Source organism: Oryx dammah, unplaced genomic scaffold (assembly GCF_014754425.2).
Source record: "Oryx dammah isolate SB20612 unplaced genomic scaffold, SCBI_Odam_1.1 HiC_scaffold_13, whole genome shotgun sequence".
Lineage (NCBI taxonomy): Eukaryota > Metazoa > Chordata > Mammalia > Artiodactyla > Bovidae > Oryx > Oryx dammah.
The window spans coordinates 1,977,822-2,004,449 of NW_024070197.1; the positions used below are offsets into that span (position 1 = coordinate 1,977,822).

General features: G+C 42.3%; 1 protein-coding gene across 4 annotated transcripts; it reads left to right on the plus strand.

The window, feature by feature from the left end:
* The first annotated feature begins 1,243 nt into the window (after positions 1 to 1,243).
* ZNF583 (zinc finger protein 583) lies at positions 1,244 to 18,462 on the plus strand. Of its 4 annotated transcripts, XM_040251765.1 has the most exons (5): positions 1,288 to 1,306; positions 1,469 to 1,554; positions 7,772 to 7,898; positions 8,104 to 8,199; positions 13,312 to 17,211. In XM_040251765.1, exons 2-5 carry the CDS (start codon positions 1,546 to 1,548, stop codon positions 14,763 to 14,765), a joined length of 1,686 nt encoding a protein of 561 aa, XP_040107699.1. In that variant the 5' UTR covers positions 1,288 to 1,306; positions 1,469 to 1,545; the 3' UTR covers positions 14,766 to 17,211. The 4 variants fall into 4 exon arrangements, with proteins under 4 accessions (XP_040107698.1, XP_040107700.1, XP_040107699.1 ...); XM_040251764.1 differs by having other exon boundaries at positions 1,244 to 1,554; positions 13,312 to 18,462; XM_040251766.1 differs by having other exon boundaries at positions 1,244 to 1,554; positions 7,772 to 7,888; positions 13,312 to 15,330.
* Positions 18,463 to 26,628: the final 8,166 nt, after the last annotated feature.

Here is a 26,628-nt window from a genome sequence, read left to right on the forward strand (position 1 = left end):
GAGGTGAGGCGCCCCGCGGGGCGCGCGGGCGGGCGGGCGGCGGGGCCAGGGTGTGCGTGCCTGTGTGTGGGCAGAGCGAGCGTGTCACGGCGTGGGAAGCGAGTCTGGCCGTGTGTGACAGCGCGTGACAGCGCCCCTGTGCGCGTGCCCTTGCGCGTGGGAGTGCGCGCGGCCGTGTGTGAAGAGTGTGAGGACGCGGGAGACGGCAGCGTGACCTGCGCCCGGGGAGCCGCCAGCACGAGGGCGCCGGGGCGCGCGCGTGTGTGTGTGTGTGTGTGTGTGTGCGTGCGTGTGTGTGTGTGTGCGTGCGCGCGCGTGGGCCCTGTGCAGTGGGGCAGACGCGAGATGGAGGAGGAGAGAGGGAGTTCACGGGGGAAAGAGAGCTGGGGAGGAGCCGGCCTCGCGCCCGGCGGGCAGAGCCCGGGGCGCCGGCCTTGGCCTCCTCCGGCGCCGAAGGTCCTTCCGCTGCGGCTGTACTCGCCCAGGCAGGGGAGTTGGTGGACAGTGACTCGTAACTTAGGGAGTTGGTGCGGTGACCGTCTCTCTTGTCCCTGCACCTGCACACTCCCCCCCACCCCCGAGGAAGTTTCTTAGAAAAGTTGAGCGAATGGTTTTCCGGTGTATTTTATAATAAGCCAGGACCAGAAGCAGCAAGTCCTCTTTGGTCCAGGGTCCTCCAGACCACACGACCCCTGTGCGGGCTACCCTGTGTAAAGATGCTTCTCTGAGGCATTCACTTTGTAGCTTTTTATCTCATCTTTGTAGAAAGGGTGGGGACACATTTCAGTGTCATCCTCTAATGAGACTGAGGCAGATCTGGATCCCAGCTGGGCTCAACTGCTTGAGCGTGAAGCCTTGGATAATTTCGCTGATGAATACCCTTACTGTGAACGGGGACATACCCCTTACTTGGCAGTGCCACTCTGAAGCTTATAAACGAGGAGCTATCTTACGCACAGAGAGTTTATGTTGCATATTGAGATCTAAAGCACGTGGGAAATTTAAATGGAGTATGAGCGTGCTAAATCGCTTCAGTCGAGTCCGACCCCATGGACTGTAGCCCACCAGGCTCCTCTGTCAGTGGGATTCTCCAGGCAAGAACACTGAAGTGGGTTGCCATTTCCTCCAGGGATCTTCCTGACCCAGGGATCAAAGTGCTCCTGTCTCCTGCATGGTTAGGCGGGTTCTTTACCGCTGGAACCTCCTGGGAAGCCCCTGAGTGGAGCATGATCTCTAAAGATACTGAATCACTATGTTGAACACTTGAAACTAATGTAACACTATGACTCGACCGTACTTAAAGCAGGTAGGTGAAAGAATTTAGACAGCAAAGGCCAGCTGAGTGACGCCTCTTACGCACTGCTGCGGTGGGGAGAAGGGCAGCGAGAAGGAAGGAGACTTTCTCGGCTGACGGTGCTGAGAGCTTGGGGCAGGCCTGGCATTTTGTGTTTTCTTCCTCCCTCTCCAGCTGTGTTTTCTCTGAACACTGCTCAGAAAGGAGCCGGAAGGAAGAGGGCAGAAGAGCTGTCATAATTTCTTAAAGCCATGTCCGAGGTAAGGTAATATTTCTTCTCTTCTCTAAATGCCTTGTTTTATCAGATTTTACATGGACATTTTGCTTTTCTTCTGAAGTTCCCCACTCTACTGAAGTTCCATTCATTCAGTGACCTGGTCCTCATGTTCTCCAATCTAGTGAAAGGAGATTACCCACCACCACCACCCCCAAAGCGCAGTGAGCTTCCTTTTTTTTCCCCCTCAGCCATAATTTTCATCTTCTATTCAAGAAACAGTTTAGCACTTGTGGGTGAGGTGTTCAGTTGGGAGGTCTTAAGAGGCCAAATACACTCCTTGGTGGACTATGAAAATCTTCGCTGGAGGGACTTGATTCATTGAGGTCAAAATGGGTGCTAAGATGTGATCAACAGTTTTGAGCTTTTCCACAGACCTGAGTTTGAGAGTAGACAGGGCCTGCTGGGGAAGTCTTAGCTGTGGTACAGGACAGGGTCTCTTGCTCAGGGTGGTTTTGAGGAGTGGGATTTGCTGTGTCTTGAGCATCAAAGAGTGGGTCAGCTAGGGCAGGAGTTTTCTTCAGGCACGGGGTGAGCATTAACGAGTAGTACTCCACGGGAGTAATGAGATATCCTGAGTTAGCATCAGGCCACAGACCGAATATTCTGCATCATTCAGGGAAGATGAGTAGAGTTAACATGGAAACTGCAGCACATTTTTTGAAAAGGAGACTGATAGGAGGGAATATTGAGCATCCATTAAAAAGTGGCTGCTTCCGTCTATAATAACGAAATCAGTAAATAATACAGAACGGGAGCCAGAGAAGTGAGATCAGCCCATGACGTCCAGAAACAAATACAAGTACAAAAGGAATACGCTTCCTCACTCACTGAACATATAGTTATTAAAGACTTCCTGTACATAAACGCTGGCAACACTTTGGTTAAACAGATACTGTCTTCATGGAATTTACTGTCTACTAGTTTATTATATGATAGTGTAATGATATTTTAAATCAGAGGAGAAGAGCTGGATGTTCACTTGAAATTTTTTTCTTCCTCATACTTTGAGGCTAAAAACATTCTGTAGATTAAATATAAAAATAAAACCAGAGACTGCTACACCTTTTTGGTTTCTATCACGCAGAGCAGCACCGTGGCGACTGGCGGCAGAGACACTGCGTCTGCACTGCCCAGCACCGCAGCAGCTAGCACGTGGGGCTGTGGGGCCGCGTGTATGGACTCGTGTGACTGAAGGACTAATTTTTAAATATTGATTTAAATAACCACATGTGGCTAGGAGCTAGTCTATTTAGACACCAGAGTTCTAGGTTCAAAAAATGATAAAGCCAGGAAGAAAACTATAAGTAACCTGGTTTTCTGAGACACTATTTTCCAAATGAGGAGAAAGAGGCCAAGGAAGGAGTGGTGTGCAGACGTCACCGCTGGTGACTGTCAGAGGCAGCAAGCTGTACTGCTGAGGGTCAGCACCGGCTGCTGTGAGGAGGGTGGCAGGACCGTGAAGGGCCCCTGGGGGCAGAGTGCTCGGGTCCGGGAGCACGTCACTTCTCCACGGGATGAGGTCCCGCGCCCTTCCCTTGCCTCTCAGCTCCCACACGGCCCAGCTCCCGGTGCTCAGACCTCGTTTCCCCCGTCTTCACTGCTGTCTGCTCCAGTCTCACTGGTCGGCTTGCTGTCCGTCAGACGTTCCAAGCTCCTGTTTCTGCACGGTTGCATTTGCTCCTTCCTCATCCGAAACTCTCCTGCCCTAGAGGGTGGCTGGCTAGCTCTCCCTCTTCATGTAGACTGTTGTTCAAACCTCAGCTCACTTTGAAGATTTTATCTTTATCTTACACAAAAGTGAAAGTCACTCAGTCGTGTCTGGCTCTTTGTGACCCCATGGACTGTAGCTCCGGGGAAGGAAATGGCAACCCACTCCAGGGTTCTTGCCTGGAGAATCCCGTGGACAGAGGAGCCTGGTGGGAGGCCCCAGGGGAGCCTGGGGGTCGCACAGAGTCGGACACGACTGAAGCGACTTAGCAGCAGCAGCAGGATTGTAGCCCGCCAGGCTCCTTTGTCCGTGGGATTCTCCAGGCAAGAACCCTGGAGTGGGTTGCCATTTCCTTCTCCAGGGGGTCTTTCTGACCCAGGGACTGAAGCGGTCTCCTGCACTGCGGTCAGATTCTTTACCCTCAGAGCCACCAGGGAAGCCCGTTTTTACCTCCATGAACGCCCCTGTAACTCTCACCTTACCTTGTTTCTGTCATAGTATTTAATACTCCCTGACTTCGTGTGACCTTATATTGAATGTCTTTCTCTGTCAGAATTTTAATTCCACCAGGGGAGGGGCTATATTCTGTCCACCTTTGTATTCCCAATATAGGTAGTAGGCATCCACTAAATATTTGCCAAATTAATATATAAATCAACAAAAGAATGGATGTTTGAGGCCCGGGCAGCAAAAGCCAGCAAGCAGCGTCTCTCCCGCTGCCCGTGAGCTGGTGACACGAGGCGGCAGAGGGCGTGTGACGTGGGACAGACAAAGCCCAGGGGCCCCGTGCTCCGAGGTGCATCACAGGCTCTTGTGATGGGGCCCAGGAAGCCGCATTTTTATTGAGGCCGCTCATGATTTTAATGCAGTTTTTGAGAACCTCTGCCTCTAAAGATTATATGTTTAAAGTACGCCTCTTGTGGTTGTGCTCAGTCATTACGTCGTGTCCGACTCTCGCGACCCCGTGGACTGTGGCCCGCCGGGCTCCTCTGTCCATGCGATTCTCCAGGCAAGAGTACTGGAGCGGGTTGCCTTGCCCTCCTCAGGGGATCTTCCCGACCCAGGGATTGAACTCATGTCTCCTATACTGGCCACCTGGGAAGCCTCTTATAAAACAGTCTATGTTTTATTTTTTCTCTATTCTCACAGCCAGGCTATTACTCTCTTAGTGGCCACTTTAGGATAATATGTATCCATTACTTCTTACTGTAACGATCATCCTTCTTCCGTCTGTAATCTTCCTTCTACAATTAGTACTTTTGCTACTTTCTCAACAAGTATCTCAATAAGTACTATATTAGTAGTAGAGCAACAAAGCAGTAGAGCGGTAATGGCACCCCACTCCAGCACTCTTGCCTGGAGAATCCCAGGGACGGGGGAGCCTGGTGGGCTGCAGTCCATGGGGTCGCACAGAGTCAGACACAACTCAAGCGACTTAGCAGCAGCAGCAGCAGTTATACTTAGTTATTGTCTCGGGGCTCTGAATTTCTTCCTGTGCTACAATGCTTGCATTTTCCTTTTATTTTTCATTTCATTCCATTTTCCTCCTACCTGAAAAACTTTTATTAGTATTTCTTTGACTACAGGTCAAAACTTCAGTCCCAACCTGATTTTTTTTTTTTTCATTACGTCCTTTTCTGACTAGGCCAGAATAGTGTAACCTTTTTTCTGATGTTAAGTAAGTTGGGAAATCCTAGTCTTAATGGAGAGAGGAACTTTTAGGAATATATTTTAAGACAATAACTAGAGACCTTTGTAACATCATAGTGAAAAATTAAGACTAACATAATTGAAAATAATCAAGGGGTTAGTAAATCAGATATGGCTGATTTACATTATGTATTGATAATAATATGCATCTACCAAGAGTGATGTTATCAGTAAATGAATATGTAATCATAGATATGTCTGTGTAAGGGAACGTGAACAAATACATACTAACTGTGCATTTTGACTGCTTATAGGAGGTAGGTAGATGTTGGGGTTAGGACTTCCGAGTTTTTAACTTAGAAAGGGGAAAAAAATCACTGTGGGTAGAAATAGCAGGCACTATTTTCTTTCTTTTAAAGATTTGTTTTTCTTCTATTCTAGACAATCTTGTGATAAGACTAGCCTAGGCTGCAAGTCTTCCCCTTCAAGCCTTTGAACATATCTTTCCAGTCCCTTCTGTCCTGCAGTGTTTCTGTAGAGAAGTCACCTGAGAGCCGCGTGGGGGCCTTGTAATTAACTCTCTGCTCTGCTCTTGCTGCTGGGAGAAGCCCGTCACTTTTGTGTTTGTGGGAGAAGATGGGCTTCATGTCTTGCTACTCTGCCCCCTTGATCGCTGTCTCCAGACATTATTTCCTGAGCTTCTTTAATAAGGTGACAACATGGTCTAAGATTCCTGTTTTATAGAATCAAAATAAAGACATTTGAAAAGTATTCAGATCTCACTGGCTAAGAGGAAAATGTCAACCAGATCATCAAAACCCAGAATCCATTTGTTTATGTGTGCAAGTAAAAAAAAACGTAAGAACTTTACCTGGCAAAACCTGCCTGGCCTCTACTACAGAAAACATGGTGTGTGGAACCCCTTTTTTTGCACACAGTTTTAAAGAGTGTGTTGAAGTGGTTGAGTTTTAATAGAAGTTGATGGTGCCCAGCCCTATCTAGCACAAGTTGCATCTTTTAAACCCAACCTGTGTTCCTTTCCTTGACGCTTTCCCTCACCTCCCAGATTCCCCTTTATGAAGTTGTTTTTGAGATGGAGCACGTGAGGTAGACGCTGATGACCGTGACCGACGTTGCGTGGTGTCCTTTCGCTTCACTTGTGGCTTCCGTAACGGTTTTGTCCATTACGCAGACGGTTGCTCATATGCTGACTCATTTTTTTTTCTTCCCATTAAAAACATTTCCGTGTAGCATCACTGATAGGCTTAAACACATCTTCAGTAAGGGTATTACTGCTCTGTCAGGAGGCACGTTAACAGGAGTGACATTCCTATTTGACAACCCCTCTGGCCAGGACACATCCAGAACCTACCCCGATGGGGTCCTGGACGCTGATGCAGGGCGGGCGGTCCCCTCCCTACTGGACTGTGGGGAGGACGGCCGCCAGCGGGGCTCCCTGCAGCCGCGGTTCACCAGCCAGCGTGGAAGGATTTCAGTATCTGACAGGTCGGCTCAGCTGTTGGGGTGTGTGCTGTTGAGGGCAGCTGCGTGTCAGCTCAGCTTAAGGGTAGGTTTTGCTCTGTGATGTGCCAGACCTGTAAAGCACATACCAGATCATACAGCCAAAAAAAATTAAGTCTGGAGCAGACTTACCACATTAGGAAGAATCCGTATTTTCTTAATTTGGGGGAAGCAGACTAGGTCTCATTTCATGTTACAAAGATCCTTAATTTAACCATGGAATTTGAGAGCTATGTGGTACCATTTGAGAACCTCTTGTTCACTAGGTGTGCACGACTGGGTGTGTTTCCTAGTGAGAGCTGCAGGTGTTTTGTGATGCACTGCATTATCACATTTGAAATGTTCCCTATTTAACATAATAGTGGTTAAAATTACAGTTACTTTGTCTTTTAGGGCTTATGATAAGTTAACAACTGTCTTTGAAACTTAGTGATGTTATCAAGAGCTGTTATGTAATCTTTGGTTGTTCCTGATTGTTCTCTGTAATGGCGTACATTTAAGTTATATTTTTGCAAAATCACCATAAAACTTCTTTACTGCTTTTATTTGTATGTAATTTTAGAGTACCAATACAGTGAGCATCATATATATTTTTATATATACCTAATTGATATAGCTGGAACATTGATCATTCAATTGCATAATTTGGGAAAATGCACATAAAAATTGAGCATAACTCATGTTTCTGCCTCCTCCTTGAGGCCCTTTTTTACTGCTCTAGAAGGCAATGGCACCCCACTCTAGTACTCTTGCCTGGAAAATCCCATGGATGGAGGAGCCTGGTACGGATCAGTCCATGGTGTCGTGAAGAGTTGGACATGACTGAGCGACTTCACTTTCACTTTTCACTTTCATGCATTGGAGAAGGAAATGGCAGCCCACTCCAGTGTTCTTGCCTGGAGAATCCCAGGGACGCAGAGCCTGGTGGGCTGCCGTCTGTGGCGTCGCACAGAGTCGGACACGACTGGAGCGACTCGGCAGCAGCAGCAGTCTGTCCTGATTCTCCACACTGAGAAATGCTCTAGCGTGTAGTGGGTACTGAATTATTTCACATTTGATTGTTTACAGTGTTCTGTTCTTGCCAATTTTCACTTCTGTCTTTTCTCCATCAGTACAGAGTCTCTGAAATTGTGTACTTTCCATGACAGAATCTCAAGACTAAGCACAGAGAAGTCGTGTTGCTCAGACCCCAAGATCCTGACAGGACATTTCACTCTATGCAGTATTTCTGTCTAAGAACACAGGCAGTTTAACTTTTTAAACTGTGCTCATGGGAGGGTAAGAACACTGGTTGAGCAGGAACGTGTCTGTGTCATTTCAGGATCTGGTGACATTTGGGGATGTGGCTGTCGATTTCTCGCAAGAGGAGTGGGAATGGCTGAACCCTGCTCAGAGGAGTCTGTACAGGACGGTGATGCTGGACAACTACAGGAGCCTGGTATCGCTGGGTGAGGTCTCCCTGTAAGGCGGAATCTGCACGGAGGCTGCTTTCCAGTGCCCCCTTTGGGGAGCCTCTGCTGCACCTCCCTACTGCTCCCCCAGATGAGTGTAGCTTTGTAGAGTCGGCCTCAGCTCCCTCCCCTTCCCAGTGACCAAGGAGCTTGATCTGACTGATGGGCCTGGCTAACTCCCCTTTTTATTTCTTGTGAGCAGGAGTTTCGGTTTCTAAGCCAGATGTGATCTCATTACTGGAGCAAGGAAAGGAGCCCTGGATGGTGAAGGAGGAGGAGCCGAGGGGAGCACTCCCTGGTGAGTGAGTGAGACCCAGGGCTGGAGAGGCCCCTGCCAGGAAAAGCTCAGCTAGTCTGAAAAGTCCAGCTCCTAACTGATGCTTCCTGGGTACCGTCAAAGGGCTTCAGGCCTGGGAAGAGACAGAGGTGTCTCTGGCCTGAGCTCCCAAACTAAACTCTCCTCGGATTCACTCTCTCACGCAGTACTGTCCTCTCAGATAACCTCTTCCTGTGCTCTGGATCCAAATGTCAGTGTCTCCTTGTCTTTGCTTTTCAGTTTTACACAAGTTGCTCCAATCCTGTGTCCAAACATCTAGACACAGCAATGCATTTTTTTCCCTTTTCACTCATTCATTCCTTTTAGACTGAAGGACTGATTCATTTACTTATTCACTTAATCTCTTACCAAGATTCAGGTTTCTACTTTGAGAAAATCATCCTATTAAATTTTTAGGATTATTCTGATGTTTACAAACCATCACAGGAAAAATACTTCTGGTGGTATTTTCTTCAAGTCTGGGTAACTGGGAGGTGATAGCGTTTAACAGAAACAAGTCAAAAGGAAGAACAGGTTTGTAGAAGAAAAGATGAATTTGACTTAGGACAGTAAGAGACTTATCTGATGGGAAGATTTCCTAGTGAAGAAGTGCATACCACTGGAAGGAAGGAGGCTAGGAAGACAGTCTGATTAGATGTTAGTGTGAAGGAATGCGGTCAGCAGTCTTAGAGTTGGGAAGAAAAACTCTACCAGGGCCTCTGTGGGGAAGTAGACCTTTGATCGCTTTCTCAGTGTCCTCTGGTAAAGTGGCCTCCCAATAGCTTCCTCCTTGGGTTAAATTATATAAATTTTAATTTTCCTAGATGGTTATCAGGTTTATGTCCATGAACCTGAGCATAATAGTCTTTTGCTGCTGCTGCTAAGTTGCTTCAGTCGTGTCCGACTCTGTGCGACCCCATAGACAGCCTCCCACCAGGCTCCCCCATCCCTGGGACTCTCCAGGCAAGAACACTGGAGTGGGTTGCCATTTCCTTCTCCAACGCAGGAAGGTGAAAAGTGAAAGGGAAGTTGCTCAGTCGTGTCTGACTCTCAGCGACCCCATGGCCTGCAGCCCACCAGGCTCCTCCGTCCATGGGATTCTCCAGGCAGGAGCACTGGAGTGGGCTGCCACTGCCTTCTCTGTAACAATCGCTCACAGTTCTTTTTGGTTTGTACTATAGCATAAAATATCCCATTTTCTTATTTTATATAGCTAATTTTTTTAGTTGTTAGGTTGCTACTCATTAATCAGTTTTGCTTATTTATTTTTAAATTCCAGCTTCTGGCTATATCTTAAATATAAAATATAGCTTCATCGTTCTCCCCTTTTCTAATCCTCTATTTTTGGTTTTTCTTTTTACTAATTATTTATTTCTTAGACTTACTTTGTTTCCATTTTTTGGAAACATGCTAAAAAACTGAAAAAAGCTTTAACTATTTCATTGTCTCTTAATTCACTAATGAAATTATTAGGTTTTAATTTCCTCTTAATATAGTTTCAGCTGTATTTGATATTTAGTGGTTTTCTTATTTCTATTTCCTAGACAACTTTTAATTCCCATTTACATAACAGTCGTTTAACAGAAAGTTTTCTGGTTTTACTGTATTTTGATCAAATTGTTTTATCATATTTGATCAGGATAGCAATTACTACTAATTCTATTTTCTAACGAGTTGAGGATTTTATATGACCTAATATATTTTAAAACTATTCTATAAAATTCCAAGTTACAGTATTTTCAGTGTAAAGAGCTCGTTACTGGAGTTTTACTTGATGTCACTGAAGTCTGTCTTTACTCAGTCTTTGTTTCCATCCACACTTTTTCTTAACCTTATCGACACTAACTTGCATTGATGTGAATTATAGTGTGATGAGTTCCAACCATCACTGCGGTGAGGACACCGCATGCTTCCATCACCCAAAGGTAGCTTGTGCCTCTTGCAGTCCGTTCTTCTCCACTCTGGCCCCAAACCAGCCTTCGTCGTTGTAGATTAGTTTGCCTTTAAACTAAATGGAATCATCCTATTATGTTCGGTTTACCTCACCATCGGAATTTATTCTGAAAGTCACACTGTTGCGCGCGTGAGTAGCTTAGCCCTTTTGTCGCTGAGTGTCCGTCTACTGTGCGGATGGTCCACACTCACCTACTGATGCCCCTCTGAGTTGTTTCCAGTGTGGGCAATACGAAGTGGTCACGTACAGGACTTTGTATGGACATACATTTTCGTTTCTCTTAGGTAAATATCTAAAAGTGGAGAATAGGGTGGGGGTTGTGGGAAGAAAGCTCAAGAGGGAGGGGATATATGTACACATGTAGTTGTACTTTGCTGTACAGCAGAAGCTAGCACGACACAGTGAAGCGATTATATGCCAATTAAAAAAACTCTTTTTTTTAAAACTAGCTTTAAAACAGGTGGAAACCCGAGTCACAGGATAGGGGTCTGTGTAACCTTAGCTTCCAAGGAGCTGGCACTCTCATCCCCATCAGCACTGTGGTAGTGGTCCGGGTGTGCTCCATGCCCTCACCATACCTTTTGAGGTTTATTATCATTATTTTTTAATGATTGTATTGAAGTAAAGCTGATTTACAGTGCTGTGTTAATTTCAGCTATACAGCAGAATGACTCAGGTCTACACATGTGTAGCTCCCTCTGCTCTACAGGGGGGCCTTGTTTGTCCATCCTATGTGATAGTTTGCATCCACTAGTCTCAAACTCCTGATCCTTCCCTCCCCCACCCCTCCTCCCCTGATCCTTCCCTCCCCGCCTCCTCCCCCTGGGCATCCTCCCCCTGGGCAACCACAGCGTGTTCTCTGTCTGAGTCTGTTGCTGTTTGTCAGATGCACAGCTGCTCTGGTACCCTGTTTTTAGAAGACTTTCCCTCCCCATTATATTGTCTTTTTGGGATCTTGGTTGAAAATCAGTTGGCCATATATGTATGGGTTAAGTTCTGAACTGTTCTTTTCCATTGATCTATATATGTCCTTTCACCAGTACCAGACTGTCCTGATTACTGTAGCTTCATAGTAGATTTTGACATCAGTTGAATTTGTAAAATCACTTTGACTATTTTAATAGATCATTTACATTTCTATATCAATTCTAGAATGAAGTTGAGCATTTCTACCTAAAAATCCTGCTGGGGTTTTGTTTGGGATTGTGTTGAATCTATGTATCAATTTAGAGGGAACTAGTATCATTGTTTTATCATTGACATCCTAATATCATTGTTTTCCAATTCCTGAAATTCAGCCATTTTTTACAGTCTTACTTTCTATTAGCAGTGTTTTGTCATATCCAGTGTGGTGGCTTCTTATAAGGATTATTTTATATATCTATGTAGAAAAAGATATAGTTTTATGGATATAAGATACATAATTTTTTAGATATAAGTTTTTTCCAGTAATGTGTGCATATGTGGTCAGTCGTGTCTGATTCTTTGCGACCCCATGGACTATACAGTTCATGGAATTCTCCAGGCCAGAATACTGGAGTGGGTAGCTGTTCACTTCTCCAGGGGATCTTCCCAACCCAGGGATCGAATCCAGGTCTCCTGCATTTCAGCAGATTCTTTACCAGCTGAGCAACTGGGGAAGCCCAAGAATACTGGAGTGGGTAGCCTATCCCTTCTCCAACAGATCTTCCCAACCCAGGAATCGATCCAGGGTTTCCTGCATTGCAGGCAGATTCTTTACCAACTGAGCTACCAGGGAAGGCATGAAAAGTAATGTTATCTGCAAACACAACTTTATTTCTTATTGAAATACCTAGGATTTCTTGTACTGTTGAATAGCAGTGGTTAAGAGCAAATGTACTTGCACTCTTCTCAATCTTAAGGGGAAATGTGTTCACTCTTTCACCAATAAGTTGTTACAGATATTTCTTAGATGCCTTTTATCAGCTTGAGAAAGTTCCTTTCTATTCCTACTTTGCTGACAATTTTTATAATAACAGATGTTAAATTTAGTAAAATACTTTTACGCTGATTGAAACCATATGATTTCCATCTTTAATCTGTTAATGTGGTGAATTATACTGATTTTCATATATGAAACCAACCTTGCATTCGTGGGATGAACTCCACTTGGTCAGGATTATGCTTTCATATTTTCCTGGATTTTATTTGCTATAATTTTGTATCATTTTACATTTATGTTTCTGTGCTATATTGCTTTTGTAAATCATAATAGGAAGTCTGGTTTTACTACAAATAAGGTGAGAAACCATTGGAAAGTCTTGAACAGAGTAATAGGTGATTTGATTTAGGAATGGAAAAGGTAAGGCAAATAAAGGCCTATGGCAGATTAATAAAACCAACAATTTGATGCAAACTTATTTCAATATGAAGGCATATTAGCTTGAGTATCAGCTAAAAATTTACAGTTGGTTGGAACATATCACACAGAAAATGATACTCAGGAAGACTATTTTCAGACTGCTAAAGTTGAACCATAGAGTTTTTTATATAGCCTGTGGCAATTAATAGGGTTCCCTGGTGGCTCAAGACAGTAAAGAATCCGCCTGCAATGCAGGAGACACGAGTTCAGTCCCTGGGTTGGGAAGATCCCCTGGAAAAGGAGATGGCAGCCCACTCCAGTATTCTTGCCTGGACAATCTCACGGACAGAGGAGCCTGGCGGCCTACAGTCCATGGAGTAGTGAAGAGTGAGACACAACTGAGTGACTAACACTTTCATGACAATTAATGACACTGTGTGTGTTTTGGGATGTGGGGATCTAACAGATTTTTTTTTAGCCACACTGACATGAATTTTTTTTTTTAAAGCTAACGAACTTAGCTTGAATGCAGGCTAACCTGAGGCAAGAGAGGAAGGGTGTTTGCAGACTTATATTAATATTAATATAGATATATATATAATGATTATGATTTTCTGATGTTACCTTAGTAGTTATGCATGAGGTATTTTCTTAATAAATTTTCCTGTATTTTCATTCTTTATCATCTCGTTAGATTGCATTTACCAGCTATTACATCCTTGAACTTATGCATGTAGTTCACTCACCAGTTTGTGTTTTAGAAGTTCTTTCCTGATGCATAAATACAAAAGATGTTTGTTTTCTTGGTATCTTGTAGACTGGGAGTATGCATTAAAAAACAAGCAATTTCCATCAAAGCAAGTTATTTATGAAGAATCATCCAAAGTAATGATGATGGGAAGAAGCCATCTTAGTTATAACCTCAACTGCTCCAGTTGGAGAGGAGACTCTAAAAGTAAGGACTGGTTTAAGAACCAGCTGGGAACTCAGGAGGTACATGCTAGTCAGCTGATCATCACTCACAGAGAAATCCTAAATGAGGATCACAGTAATGAATATACTAAATCCTGGCAAACTTTCCATCAGGATACAATCTTTGATATAAAGCAGAAACGTAATGAGCCACAAAAGAGAAGTTACCGGAAAAAACCTGTCGAGATGAAACGTAAGAAAGTCCGTGTAGAAAAGAAACTCTTGAGATGTAACGAATGTGAGAAAGTGTTCAACCAGAGCTCATCTCTCACTCTCCACCAGAGAATCCATACTGGAGAGAAGCCCTACGCGTGTGTCGAGTGTGGGAAAACCTTCAGTCAGAGTGCAAACCTAGCTCAACATAAGAGAATCCACACTGGAGAGAAACCCTATGAATGTAAGGAATGCAGGAAAGCCTTCAGCCAGAATGCCCACCTTGCTCAACACCAGAGAGTTCACACTGGAGAGAAACCCTATCAGTGTAAAGAGTGTAAAAAAGCCTTCAGCCAGATTGCACACCTGACTCAACACCAGAGAGTTCATACCGGAGAGAGACCTTTTGAATGTATCGAGTGTGGAAAGGCCTTTAGTAATGGTTCGTTTCTTGCTCAGCATCAGAGAATTCACACCGGAGAGAAACCTTATGTATGTCATGTCTGTGCGAAAGCCTTTAGCCATCGTGGATACCTAATTGTGCATCAGAGAATTCATACAGGAGAGAGACCCTATGAATGTAAGGAATGTAGGAAAACCTTCAGCCAGTATGCACACCTTGCTCAACACCAGAGGGTTCACACTGGAGAGAGACCTTATGAATGTAAAGTGTGTAGGAAAGCCTTCAGCCAGATCGCGTACCTTGATCAACACCAGAGGGTCCACACTGGAGAGAAACCCTATGAATGTATCGAATGTGGGAAGGCCTTCAGCAACAGTTCGTCACTTGCACAACATCAGAGAAGTCATACCGGAGAGAAACCTTACATGTGTAAGGAATGTAGGAAAACGTTTAGCCAGAATGCAGGCCTTGCTCAGCATCAGCGAATTCATACTGGAGAGAAACCTTACGAATGTAACATTTGTGGGAAAGCCTTTAGCTACAGTGGGTCTCTAACTCTACATCAGAGAATTCATACCGGAGAAAGACCCTATGAATGTAAGGACTGCAGGAAATCTTTCAGGCAGCGAGCACACCTTGCTCATCATGAGAGAATCCACACTATGGAGTCATTCTTGACTCTTTCCTCCCCCTCAGCCTCTATGCCCAGTCAGCTGCCAAGACCTGTAGGCTTTATCTCCTAAATATGCCTTGAATCTGACTCCGTTAATCCATTTCCATTCTATCAGTGTTTGTCCAATACACGATAATCTATTTGACACAGACTATGGGAAGGGCTTTCTAACCCATCCTCCTGTATTACTGTTGGTAATCCATATTGCAGTCAAACTTGTATTTAAAGAGTCTGATCATATCACTTCTCCTTCATTAAAACCCTTCACTGGCATCCCATAGGGCTTAGGTCAAGGTGCACATCACTCAAAATAGCCTAAAAGACCCCTGCCCCCCAATACCTTGTCCCACTTTACATTTCAGAGTCCCATTTCCTGTGACTGTCTCATTCCTGGGCTACTTATCAAAATTCAGACTTCATACTGCAGCAACAACTAGATCAGGGTTCCAGTTCTTACTGTTCCATCTTCTAGCCCTCTAGTTCTGGAGAAACATTTTGTTCCTTGTAAGCATCTTGTCTTTTTATTTCTATTATAGAAATAATAATGGTACTACCTCAAAAGTTAATGGGAGGATTAAATGAGATAATGCATGTAAATTGCTCAGCACAGTGCCTAGCATAATCAATAAACATTATTGTAAAATAAAAAGGTAACTATGTATACAAAGAAGACCTGATCATCTTAGCAGTGATTATCGGTGAAATAACAAAACAGCTCAAGACCCAGGAGACTAAAGATTTTTCAGTAAAAGAGCAGCCCTTGTTCTGAAGCTGAGTGAAAAGGGTATCCAACACAGTAGAGTTAATGTTGGAGTTCATGATGATAGAGTTAAGATGATGGCTCCTGTTTCGGTACAAACATGGAAATATGATTTTGTTAAGAAAAACTAACTTCATTATATATTCAGTTTTAAGAAACCAGGTGTTAAACATCAATTGTAATAAGTAAAATTTACTGAGATTTATTCATCATTTACATTTAAACAAAGGCACTATAGTCCTCAAAAGACAAAAAACTTCAAAAGATCAATAACCAGAGAAGATTAGAAACAAACTTTAACTCAGCGTTCCTAATTCTAGGTAGACGAATCATGTTAAATCCACGTCATTTAAATAGAAAAGGTGTTAGGTTCTAAGCTGTAATTCCAAGACCAGAGGGAAAAGAAATCAAAACTATAGGTCAAAACTCATAAACATGTTTGACTTGTGTGAAATTTAAAATGAGTACCTTTAGATGGGCATTTGTTTTCCACAGTTCAAACCACTCCCTGTTGCCTTACATCTGACTTGTTTTCCACTTTATTACTTCCTGACTCCTGAAGGCTTTGTGCAGTCAGTGCTGGAACCATTTCTCATGTGACTATAAGTACAAACAAAATGATAAAGTTTAATGGAGGATGAGAACAGATATTTCATCCTTCTGTAGGGGAAGATTCAGTATTATACAGATGTTAGTAAGCCCCAAATTAATCTATCGATTCTTTGTACCTAACAAAATCCTGAGAATTTAAGGCTTGAAACATTGTGTTTGTCAACACACACATAAACATTCACAATAGATACACACATAAAGGAAATATATGATAAAGGTGCTAGTTCATTGTCAGTAGCTTAACAGTATTGGTATATGAGATTCTGCTCAAAATTATTTCTGTACAAAACAACTGTCTCATTCTTTTATCCAAATGCACAACAGTCATTAGAGGATACCATACATAATCGTGGAAAACAGTCTTCCCTAAATACAACACGAGAGCCAGAAACCACACACACGGATTCTTGACTATATAAGAACTTCAATGAGCTTTTATATAGTCAAAGATAGTACCAAAGGTTTTTAAACGTTAGAATTTGAAAAAATTACTAAAATATGTTTAACCTATGAGATTGATATCCTTAACATAAAAGTACTCCTCCAAATCATTTAGAAAATGACACCTCCTCTTATGGGTAAGGGGAATAAAGAGATAACTGATGAAAATGATAAGTAGTGACTCTCACAAGGATCAGAATACAAGTTAAACAAGTGAACTGCCATCTTTCAATGTCGGATTGATAAAGTTTCCGCTGCAAAAGCATAGGAGAGAGGAGGTACTTCTGAGTACTGATGTAAAGACCTGTCAATATCAGAATTTTCAAGGCTTTCTTCTGCAATTAAACACACGTTTGCCCTTCCATATCCTATAACGGATAAAACAATTTAAAAGGTATCAGAAAAGAATCAAATTTTGTTAAAGACAAAAGGGGAAAAAGTGCTTATTCATGAAATGTAGCAGAAACAGCTGTGACCTGAAATGTCTGCCTGACAGATTTCAGTAACGGGAAGTCAAGTCTGTCCAAAGGTCCCTAGAGAAGCTCATGCTCTAAGCTGGCATGTGTAGAGGCTGGGGGTAACAATTACAAGACAGTTTGTGATTTTTTATGTGAAAAAGTTATGTCAGTATCCCTACCAAAGCTTTCCCATTATACTCATCTGTAAGTAAAGTAAATTGGATCCTTCTTTCACACCATTCAGAAAGATTAGTTCTAGTTGAATAAAATCCTAAATGTTAAATAGTAAAGTATTAGGATGCTTATGACTTTGCTGTTGGATATATCTTCCCAAACTAGACAAAAACGAAAGTCACAAAGTAAAGATTAATGAACAACTTGATTGTATCAAAAGTTGTTCGGTCACTAAGTCTTACCCAACTCTTTGCAATCCCATGGACTGCAGCATGCTTTTAAAAAGACAAACAAAATGGGGAGAAACTGTAATGAAATACAAAAGGAAAGGGGTAAGAACACCTATAACAAGGTAAAGGACAGCCAAGGGAGAATAAAGAGGAACAAAGGACAGTAACGGGCGAGTCAGAGGACATGCAGCCTGCTGACGCCGAGCCCCTGCCCAACCTCGCTAGCAGTGAGAGACGCAAGCTTAAATAGTCTAATTCAAAGACGTGGCAGTCGCATAGAGAAACAACTACTCATCAGTACCGCTCTGGAGGCAATGAAGTTGTTAGAACATTAACCCCTTCAGAGGGCAGTATGGTTAGTACATGAAACAGAACTATCTAAATTTCCATCAATAGAGAAATACTGGCACCAGTTTAAAAGAATGGACTGGTAATATTGATGATTTGACTAAAAGGCACTGATTGAAAATTTGCAGATTAATAGAGACTATATATTTAAAATACATTTCTAATACATTTCTGTAACTATGCAAATACACAGAAATAAGTCCTGAACAGACATCCAATTTGTAAGTGTTTTGTGGAGGGACCTGGAATGGGACATTCTGGTCAAGAGGGTAGATTTATCATTATCTGTAATGTTTTAAATAAGAATGTTATCATTAAACTATGAAAAAATTCAGTGAACTTACGGAGAACTAGAGCAACTAGAAAGAGAGTTGGTAGCTTAAGTTGAAACCTTTCCTGGAATTTGGAGACTCTCATCATCTCTCCAGGCCTTCCCAGGCACACTGAAATCCCAGTGAATTGCTTCATTCAGCAGAACAGATCTATAGTGAGAATGACCAAAGCCTCCTACTGTCTACCTAGAAGCAAACAGTATCATTCTCAAATGTGAACAGACGTGAGGATCCTCACAGATGATGGGAGAGGATCGGCATGATGAGGACCAAGAGACAGACTAAACCCGGAGCAGGTGAAGTCACATAATGAGGATAAAACTAAAAATGTACATTAAGTTGGAATAGATGTTACACTTTTAAAGCAAATATGAGAAGCTATCAAAAAGGAATAAGACAACTCCTAAGAATTTTTAAAAAATTACTGTTATAATAGAAGGTTTCAAAGAAAGTTGTGGAAATTCTTCCATTTCATAAATTTGGAAGAAAATGAGAAACAAAAGGGACTTGGAAGTCTAGTAGAAGGCACACACGTGCGCACACACACAATAGAGAAAATAAAATAGGAATGTGTCAAATGATTAAGAATCTTTCTAAACTGAAGAAAGTTATGAATGCTCAGCGAGGAATAGCTCACTTGAATGTTGGGCAGGCTGAACTGGCAAAAACCATATTATAATAGAAAAAAAATTTTTAAAGACACCCAGAAATATGCTTGTGGAATTCTGTAACACTGAAGAGGACACTATCCTAAAAGCTTTCAAAAAATGTGAATTTCTCCTAATAAAGAATAATGACTGAGATAGAATTAGCCTTCCCTCCAATGAGCAATATTAGATGGTAGAATACAGAACAGCAGCTTCCAACTTAGGACTTGAAACTGCTTTGAATCTAGAAGCTTATACGGGAACGGTGGTGAAACCTGAGGCCAAATTCTGTATATACAGTTTGCTTCGGTTTACGTCCACTTGTCTTTCAATAGGGCAGTGAATGATTAGCTTTAGCAAAATCTGGATGGAAAAGGTAAAAAACAGAATCTAACCTAGTAAAGTGGTGTTGAGGGTGACTAGGATGATCACTATAAAAATCAGACGAAATTACTGGTAGGCTAGATACCCAGGGAGTCAGTGAAGAGAAGCTTCAGGGAGAAAGGAAGGGATGGGTTACATTAAATAAAATTAACACAGAGTTTGAGGATTCCTGTAATATGGTGAAAACAAACATTCGTCAGAAGGAAAGACAGACAGTTACTGGCTTGGGAAAAAACACAGGAGAAGCCATACCAGATATCATGGTCCTAACATAAAGCCAGCCCCATAAAATGTGACATGACTCTGGAAACAGAATGTGGGGGGAAAAACTTGAGCGAGTACTGGGATCGTAACACTGGACTGGCAGAGGAGGAAATGTAATCTTCAGCAGCGCCTGGCTCTGGCTCTTAAGAGAATGTTTATACGGTGATGACGGTCTAGTGCTACTTCCAGCTTCAGAACAGACAGAGCCCGTAAGTCTCTGAATGTGTGGGCATGTACGTGTATAACAGACCCCACGGACTGTACTGTATCATCCAGGGAGTTCTCCGGGCCAGAATACTGGGGTGGGTAGCCTTTCCCTTCTCCAGGGGATCTTCCCAACCCAGGGATCAAACCCAGGTCTCCTGCATTGCAGTGGATTCTTTACCAGCTGAGCCACAAGGGAAGCCCCTTATTTCCAGCTTTAAAATAGACAAATCACTGCAGTCTCTGTAGGTGTGTATATGTCTAATATCTTTAATAATATAAAGGCAAAATACAGCTGATAGACTGGATGGTGGGAGGCTGACAGGGAAATAAGAGCTTGAAGCAAGGATAAGGGGCGATATGCTCATAGTATATGAGGAGGACTCAGGAGATGTCAAGTCTATAGAAGAAATGCAGGTTAGCTGTATTTGAAGTTAAAACACATCAGAGGAGCTATTATAACCCACTTGGTGGTATGACTTAAATCCTTACGTTTCATGAAGACTCGGGGAGTATATAAAGTTAGTAAATTTACAAATAAAATTAAAGCAACTGTAATCAGGACTCTGATAGAAACCCAATTCAAATCAGCTTAGGAAAAAGGTATTTAGTAGCTCCCATAAACGAAAGATGCAGAGCATGTATGTCACAGCCTCAGGTACGCCGGACTTGGTGCTCAGGCCCATCAGGTTAGTAACTCCCAGCTGTGCTTTCACTCGTTTCCTCTCCAGCAGGCAGAAATCAGTAAGATTGTTGGAAAACTCCTAAATATTTGAATCTAAATAGCACAATTTTTAGTAACCCACAGGTTAAAAGAAAAGGCGAAACAGAAAGCGTTTTGGATTGTAACTAGTAACACAGCATATCAAGATACATGGAAAGCAGCTGACATATTATGGAAGGAAACATGACTAAATTGTAAAATAAAGCTCTCAGTGGCTTCAATCTCACCTTTATCAGATTAGAAGATGAAGAGCAATGAAACCCAAAGGTAGCATAATAATGGAAATAAAGAACAGAAATCAATAGGAAACAAATATAAAAGGTCAATAAGCCCAATAGATCTTCACTCAGACAACACGAAAGAAAATATTCCAGTTACAAATACCTGGAATGACCGGGATGACATCACTACAGTTATTAAGCAGATAAGGGAATAAATACTGTGAACCTTACACCAAAAAATTTGACCACTTAGATAAAATGGAAAACCTTGCCATTCATTTTTCAGGAAAAATTCCTGAAAGATTCAAACTACCAATCTCACTCAACCTCTGAACTTACTGTTTTATTCTCTGCCAGCTGCTTTTTATAAATGAATAAATCTTTGACTTCCTGATAAATATCTGCCACAGCAATAGATCCAGTTTCCCACAGCAGATTTTATAACTTTCATGAAATAAATCCAAGCTTTAACTCACCTTTTAGGATCTTATATAAATATGGAAGCATGCAAGGTAGATGAGGTTTTGTCTATTAGCTAAGATCATTAAAATCACAGTCCAAAAGTGTCAACAGAAGAATTAACTATCCTGCAAAATTAACTGGTATTCCTGGTATCTTGCAAACACATTTGAAGAAATATAGGATTGGGGGCTTCCCTGGTGGCTCAGGAGTAAAGAAATCACCTGCAAATGCAGGAGACAGGTTTGGTCCCCGATCCAGGAAGATCCCACATGATGTGGAAGCTAAATCCGTGTGCTGCAATTCCTGGGCCTGTGCTCTAAAGCCTGGAAGCCACAACTATGAGCTCACACACCCTGGAGCCCTTGGTCCACACCAAGAGAAGCCACCCCAGTGAGAAACCCCATGCACCACAACTAGAGACTAGCTCTCGCTCACCGCAATCAGAGGAAAGTCCTGCAGCAACGAAGACTCAACACAGTCATAAATAAAATTATATTAAAATATAAGATTTTTTTTTTTAAGTATAGGACTCATCTTATTTGAGAATCCCTTAGACTGAAAGGAGATCAAACTAGTCAATCCTAAAGGAAATCAGTCCTGAAATTCATTGGAAGGACTGATGCTGAACCTGAAGCTCCACTACTTTGGTCACCTGATGCGAAGAGCTGACTCACTGTAAAAGACCCTGATGCCGGGAAAGATAGAAGATGGGAGGAGAAGGGGACGACAGAGGATGAGATGGTTGGATGGCATCACCGACTCGACAGACAGGAGTTTGAGCAAGCTCTGGGAGCTGGTGATGGACAGGGAGGCCTGGCATACTGCAGTCCATGGGTGAGAGTCAGACGAGACTGAGTGACTGAACTGAACTGATAGGAAACAATTAAAAATAAGTGCACAATCTGCCTTGACTTTTCCCAAAGAGCTACTCATTCTCTTCTAAATGACTTAAAATTCATTCCATTTTTTGGCAATGTGGCAGAAGTACTGGGAATCAAACATGATGGGGCAGCAAGAGGTCACCTTGGCACAAGATCGTCAAGCCAATGTCAAAGGAGTAGGTTCTGCTTTGTGTGGAGTCGGCAGCTGAGGGGAAGGTGGGCTTGGTCCTCGAGGCGGGATGGCCTGAAGCTGGGGGGAGACAGATGTAGGAGCAGTGGAGGCGTCTGCACTTTAAGAAGTTAAATAACACAAGTTCTTGAATTTAAAATCAGTTGGTAAATTTGGGGACTTTCTAATTTCTGATCTGTTACCTCTTGCCCAGATTGCCTGAATTTTTTTACATATGAGTCTGAGAAAGGAAAAACTGCCTATTCTTTGGTTTTTGTTCTTTTTCTGCCTTCTATTGGGTTAACTAAGGATTTTTTTATTATTCCATTTTATTTGATTAATTGCTTACATCTCTTTAAAAAATGTTTTAGTGGTTACTCTTAAGGTTACAATGTACATCTCTAATTAACCAGAATACGTCTTCAAGTGACAAGTTATTACAGGATGTTTCCTAATCTCTCCCATCCTTTGTGTTTCTGTCATATATTTACACTTATACTGCTATAGCATACAGCTGTTGACAGCTATCTTCCAGATGTCCAACAACACAAGAGAAGACTCTACACATAGACATCACCAGATGGTCAACTCCGAAATAAGACTGATTATATTCTTTGCAGCCAAAGATGGAGAAGCTCTATACAGTCAACAAAAACAAGACCAGGAGCTGACTGTGGCTCAGATCATGAACTCCTTATTACCAAATTCAGACTCAAATTGAAGTAGGGAAAACCACTAGACCATCAGGTATGACCTAAATCTAATCCCTTATGATTATACAGTGGAAGTGAGAAATAGATTTAAGGGCCTAGATCTGATAGACAGAGTGCCTGATGAACTATGGACAGAGGTTCGTGACACTGTATAGCAGACAGGGATCAAGACCATCCCCATGGAAAAGAAATGCAAAAAAGCAAAATGGTTGTCTGAGGAGGCCTCACAAATAGCTGTGAAAAGAAGTGAAGCGAAAAGCAAAGGAGAAAAGGAAAGATATAAGCATCTGAATGCAGAGTTCCAAAGAATAGCAAGAAGAGATAAGAAAGCCTTCCTCAGAGATCAATGCAAAGACATAGAGGAAAACAACAGAATGGGAAAGACTAGAGATCTCTTCAAGAAAATTAGAGATACCAAGGGAACATTTCATGCACAGATGGGCTCGATAAAGGACAGAAATGGTCTGGACCTAACAGAACCAGAAGATATTAAGAAGAGGTGGCAAGAATACACAGAACAACTGTACAAAAAAGATCTTCACGACCCAGATAATCACGATGGTGTGATCACTCATCTAGAGCCAGACATCCTGGAATGTGAAGTCAAGTGGGCCTCAGAAAGCATCACTATGAACAAAGCTAGTGGAGGTGATGGAATTCCAGTGGAGCTATTTCAAATCCTGAAAGATGATGCTGTCAAAGTGCTGTACTCAATATGCCAGCAAATTTGGAAAACTCAGCAGTGGCTACAGGACTGGAAAAGGTCAGTTTTCATTCCAATCCCAAAGAAAGGCAATGCCAAAGAATGCTCAAACTACTGCACAGTTGCACTCATCTCACATGCTAGTAAAGTAATGCTCAAAATTCTCCAAGCCAGGCTTCAGCAATATGTGAACCATTAACTTCCAGATGTTCAAGCTCGTTTTAGAAAAGGCAGAGGAACCAGAGATCAAATTGCCAACATTTGCTGGATCATGGGAAAAGCAAGAGAGTTCCAGAAAAACATCTATTTCTGCTTTATTGACTATGCCAAAGCCTTTGACTGTGTGGATCACAATCAACTGTGGAAAATTCTGAAAGAGATGGGAATACCAGAGCACCTGACCTGCCTCTTGAGAAACCTGTATGCAGGTCAGGAAGCAACAGCTAGAACTGGACATGGAACAACAGACTGGTTCCAAATAGGAAAAGGAGTACGTCAAGGCTGTATATTGTCACCCTGCTTATTTAACTTCTATGCAGAGTACATCATGGGAAACACTGGACTGGAAGAAGCACAAGCTGCAATCAAGATTGCCGGGAGAAATATCAAGAACCTCAGATATGCAGATGACACCACCCTTATGGCAGAAAGTGAAGAGGAACTAAAAGCCTCTTGATGAAAGTGAAAGAGGAGAGCAAAAAAGTTGGCTTAAAGCTCAACATTCAGAAAAGAAAGATCATGGCATCTGGTCCCATCACTTCATGGGAAATAGATGGGAAACAGTGGAAACAGTGTCAGACTTTATTTTGGGGGCTCCAAAATCACTGCAGATGGTGACTGCAGCCATGAAATTGAAAGATGCTTACTCCTTGGAAGAAAAGTTATGACCAACCTAGATAGTATATTCAAAAGCAGAGACATTACTTTGCCAACAAAGGTCCGTCTAGTCAAGGCTATGATTTTTCCTGTGGTCATGTATGGATGTGAGAGTTGGACTATAAAGAAAGCTGAGCACTGACGAATTGATGCTTTTGAAGTATGGTGTTGGAGAAGACTCTTGAGAGTCCTTTGGATTGCAAGGAGATCCAACCAGTCCATTCTGAAGGAGAGCAGCCCTGGGATTTCTTTGGAAGGAATGATGCTAAAGCTGGAACTCCAGTACTTTGGCCACCTCATGCGAAGAGTTGACTCATTGGAAAAGACTCTGATGCTGGGAGGGATTGGGGGCAGGAGGAGAAGGGGACGACAGAGGATGAGATGGCTGGAGGGCATCACTGACTCGATAGACCTGAGTCTGAGTGAACTCCAGGAGATGGTGATGTACAGGGAGGCCTGGCGTGCTGTGCTTCATGGGGCCACAGAGTCAGACGTGACTGAGCGACTGAACTGACTGAACTAAAAGTTAAGAAAATTATCTTACCTTCATTTATTCCATTTCCAGATCTTCGTGCATATCCGAGTATATGCTATGGTTCATATCCCTCTGCTTAAAGAACTTCATTTAACATTTGTTTTAGAGTAGGGTCTTCTGGCAATGTATTTTTTTTCTTTCTTTGAGAAAGTCTTCATTTCTCTATCAATTCTGAAAGATATTTTCATGAAAAATTTCATACAGTCCCCCCTCCCCATTTTTGTTCCTGTGTAATGTCTTAACAAAATCTTTCCTGGTATTAAGCTTTATAGATTTATGTTCTGTTGTCATTATCCATTATTTATTCAGATATTTATCAGTCATTTCCTCTGTTTCTTCTGGGATTCCATTATGTTATGTGTGGGGACTACAGCTCTTTCCCCACAGCTCTTGGGTGATCTATTCTTTGCTGTCACTCCTACCCTCCTTGTTTAGCTACTTTTTATTGACTTACCTTCAAATTCAGTTATTCTTTCCTTGGCTGCGTCAGGTATACCTATGAGCCTGTTGAAGGTTTTGTTCATCTCTATTGTATTAATTTTTTTATTATTTCCATTTGATTCTCACAGTTCCAGCTCTCTGATCAAATGACCCATCTAATTTGCCTGTTAAACACGTTTTTCATTAGAGCCTTTAACGTATTACTCACAGTTATTTAAAATTCTGTGTCAGGGAGTCTGGTTCCAGTTCTTGAACGCTTTTGTCTCTTGGTGGTGGGTGTTGATTTTTCTTGTAGCTTTGTAAAAATTACTTTTGACCAAACTCCATGTATCTTGTGTTGGACAGTAGAAACAGAAGTAAATAGATTTTAATCCTTAGAAATGATCATGCCATTTCTTGTTAAGCCTTTCATGTTTTCATTAATATAGTTAAAAACTGGATGAGGTTTAGGGTTGCTTGTTGCTATGATCACCCTAACTTCATCACAGCCTTCAAAATTCACTAGTGATTCCTTAAAGTGAGGGCTTGTTTTTCACAGGTTTATCTCAATGTCTGGGTGACCTTCAAATTTAAGTGTTCCCTTTTGACTATGCCTTAAGAGAAAATCCGGCTAAACAGGTTATTTTCATTCATTCAGTATTAACGAGTGTTTACCACTTACTTTGCACCAGTCACTGTACTAAATGCTAGAACTTGTAACTCCCCTAATACCTCACAACCCTCTGCCATTAGTTTGTACATCTGTACTTTCTCTGTTGCCTTCAATAGCCTCCCAACATTTGTGTGCCTAGTAAGTATCTATCCTGCCGTTAATACGATCAGTCTCCAAAAGTGATCAATCACCATGGAGTTCACTATCCTTGACATTACTTGTGTACCTTATATGCTTCCATATTTAAATAGTCTGTATTCCCTGAACTGCAAGTGCCTGCAGGCAAGAACAGCGTCTTATTAGTACACGACATGCTTTAGGTTTGTGACCATTGATTTGGAACCAACATCTAGGGCAAGTTGGCAGAGGACTTGCAAAGTAGAGAGGTGTGTGTACAGAACAGCAGTGAGAAAAGACAGGGCCCTCCACAAGCCTTCTCTGTGTTGTCTGCTCATCCATTTGCTTGAAGTGCTGATTTTTATGCTGATTTTGCAGACTGATATGACAAGTGTAAATGGAAAATTAATTGTTCTATTATACTGCATGCATGCTCCCTTCATAAATCCAGTTGTTATTTTCTCAGCTATGTTCAAAGTTAGTGACCTAACCATGTGGTCAAACAATCCACATAGTTGTCTTAACAAGATATGGGTATTTTCAAAAATGGCTTTTGCATTAGGAAAACACAAAGAAGAGTCCAAC

Bases quoted from the DNA above. Each gene is read 5' to 3' on its own strand.
- ZNF583 (XM_040251764.1), top strand. The intron at 7,899-8,103 runs GTGAGGTCTCCC...TCTTGTGAGCAG, and splicing joins CAGGAGCCTGGTATCGCTGG to GAGTTTCGGTTTCTAAGCCA. The intron at 8,200-13,311 runs GTGAGTGAGTGA...GGTATCTTGTAG, and splicing joins GCCGAGGGGAGCACTCCCTG to ACTGGGAGTATGCATTAAAA.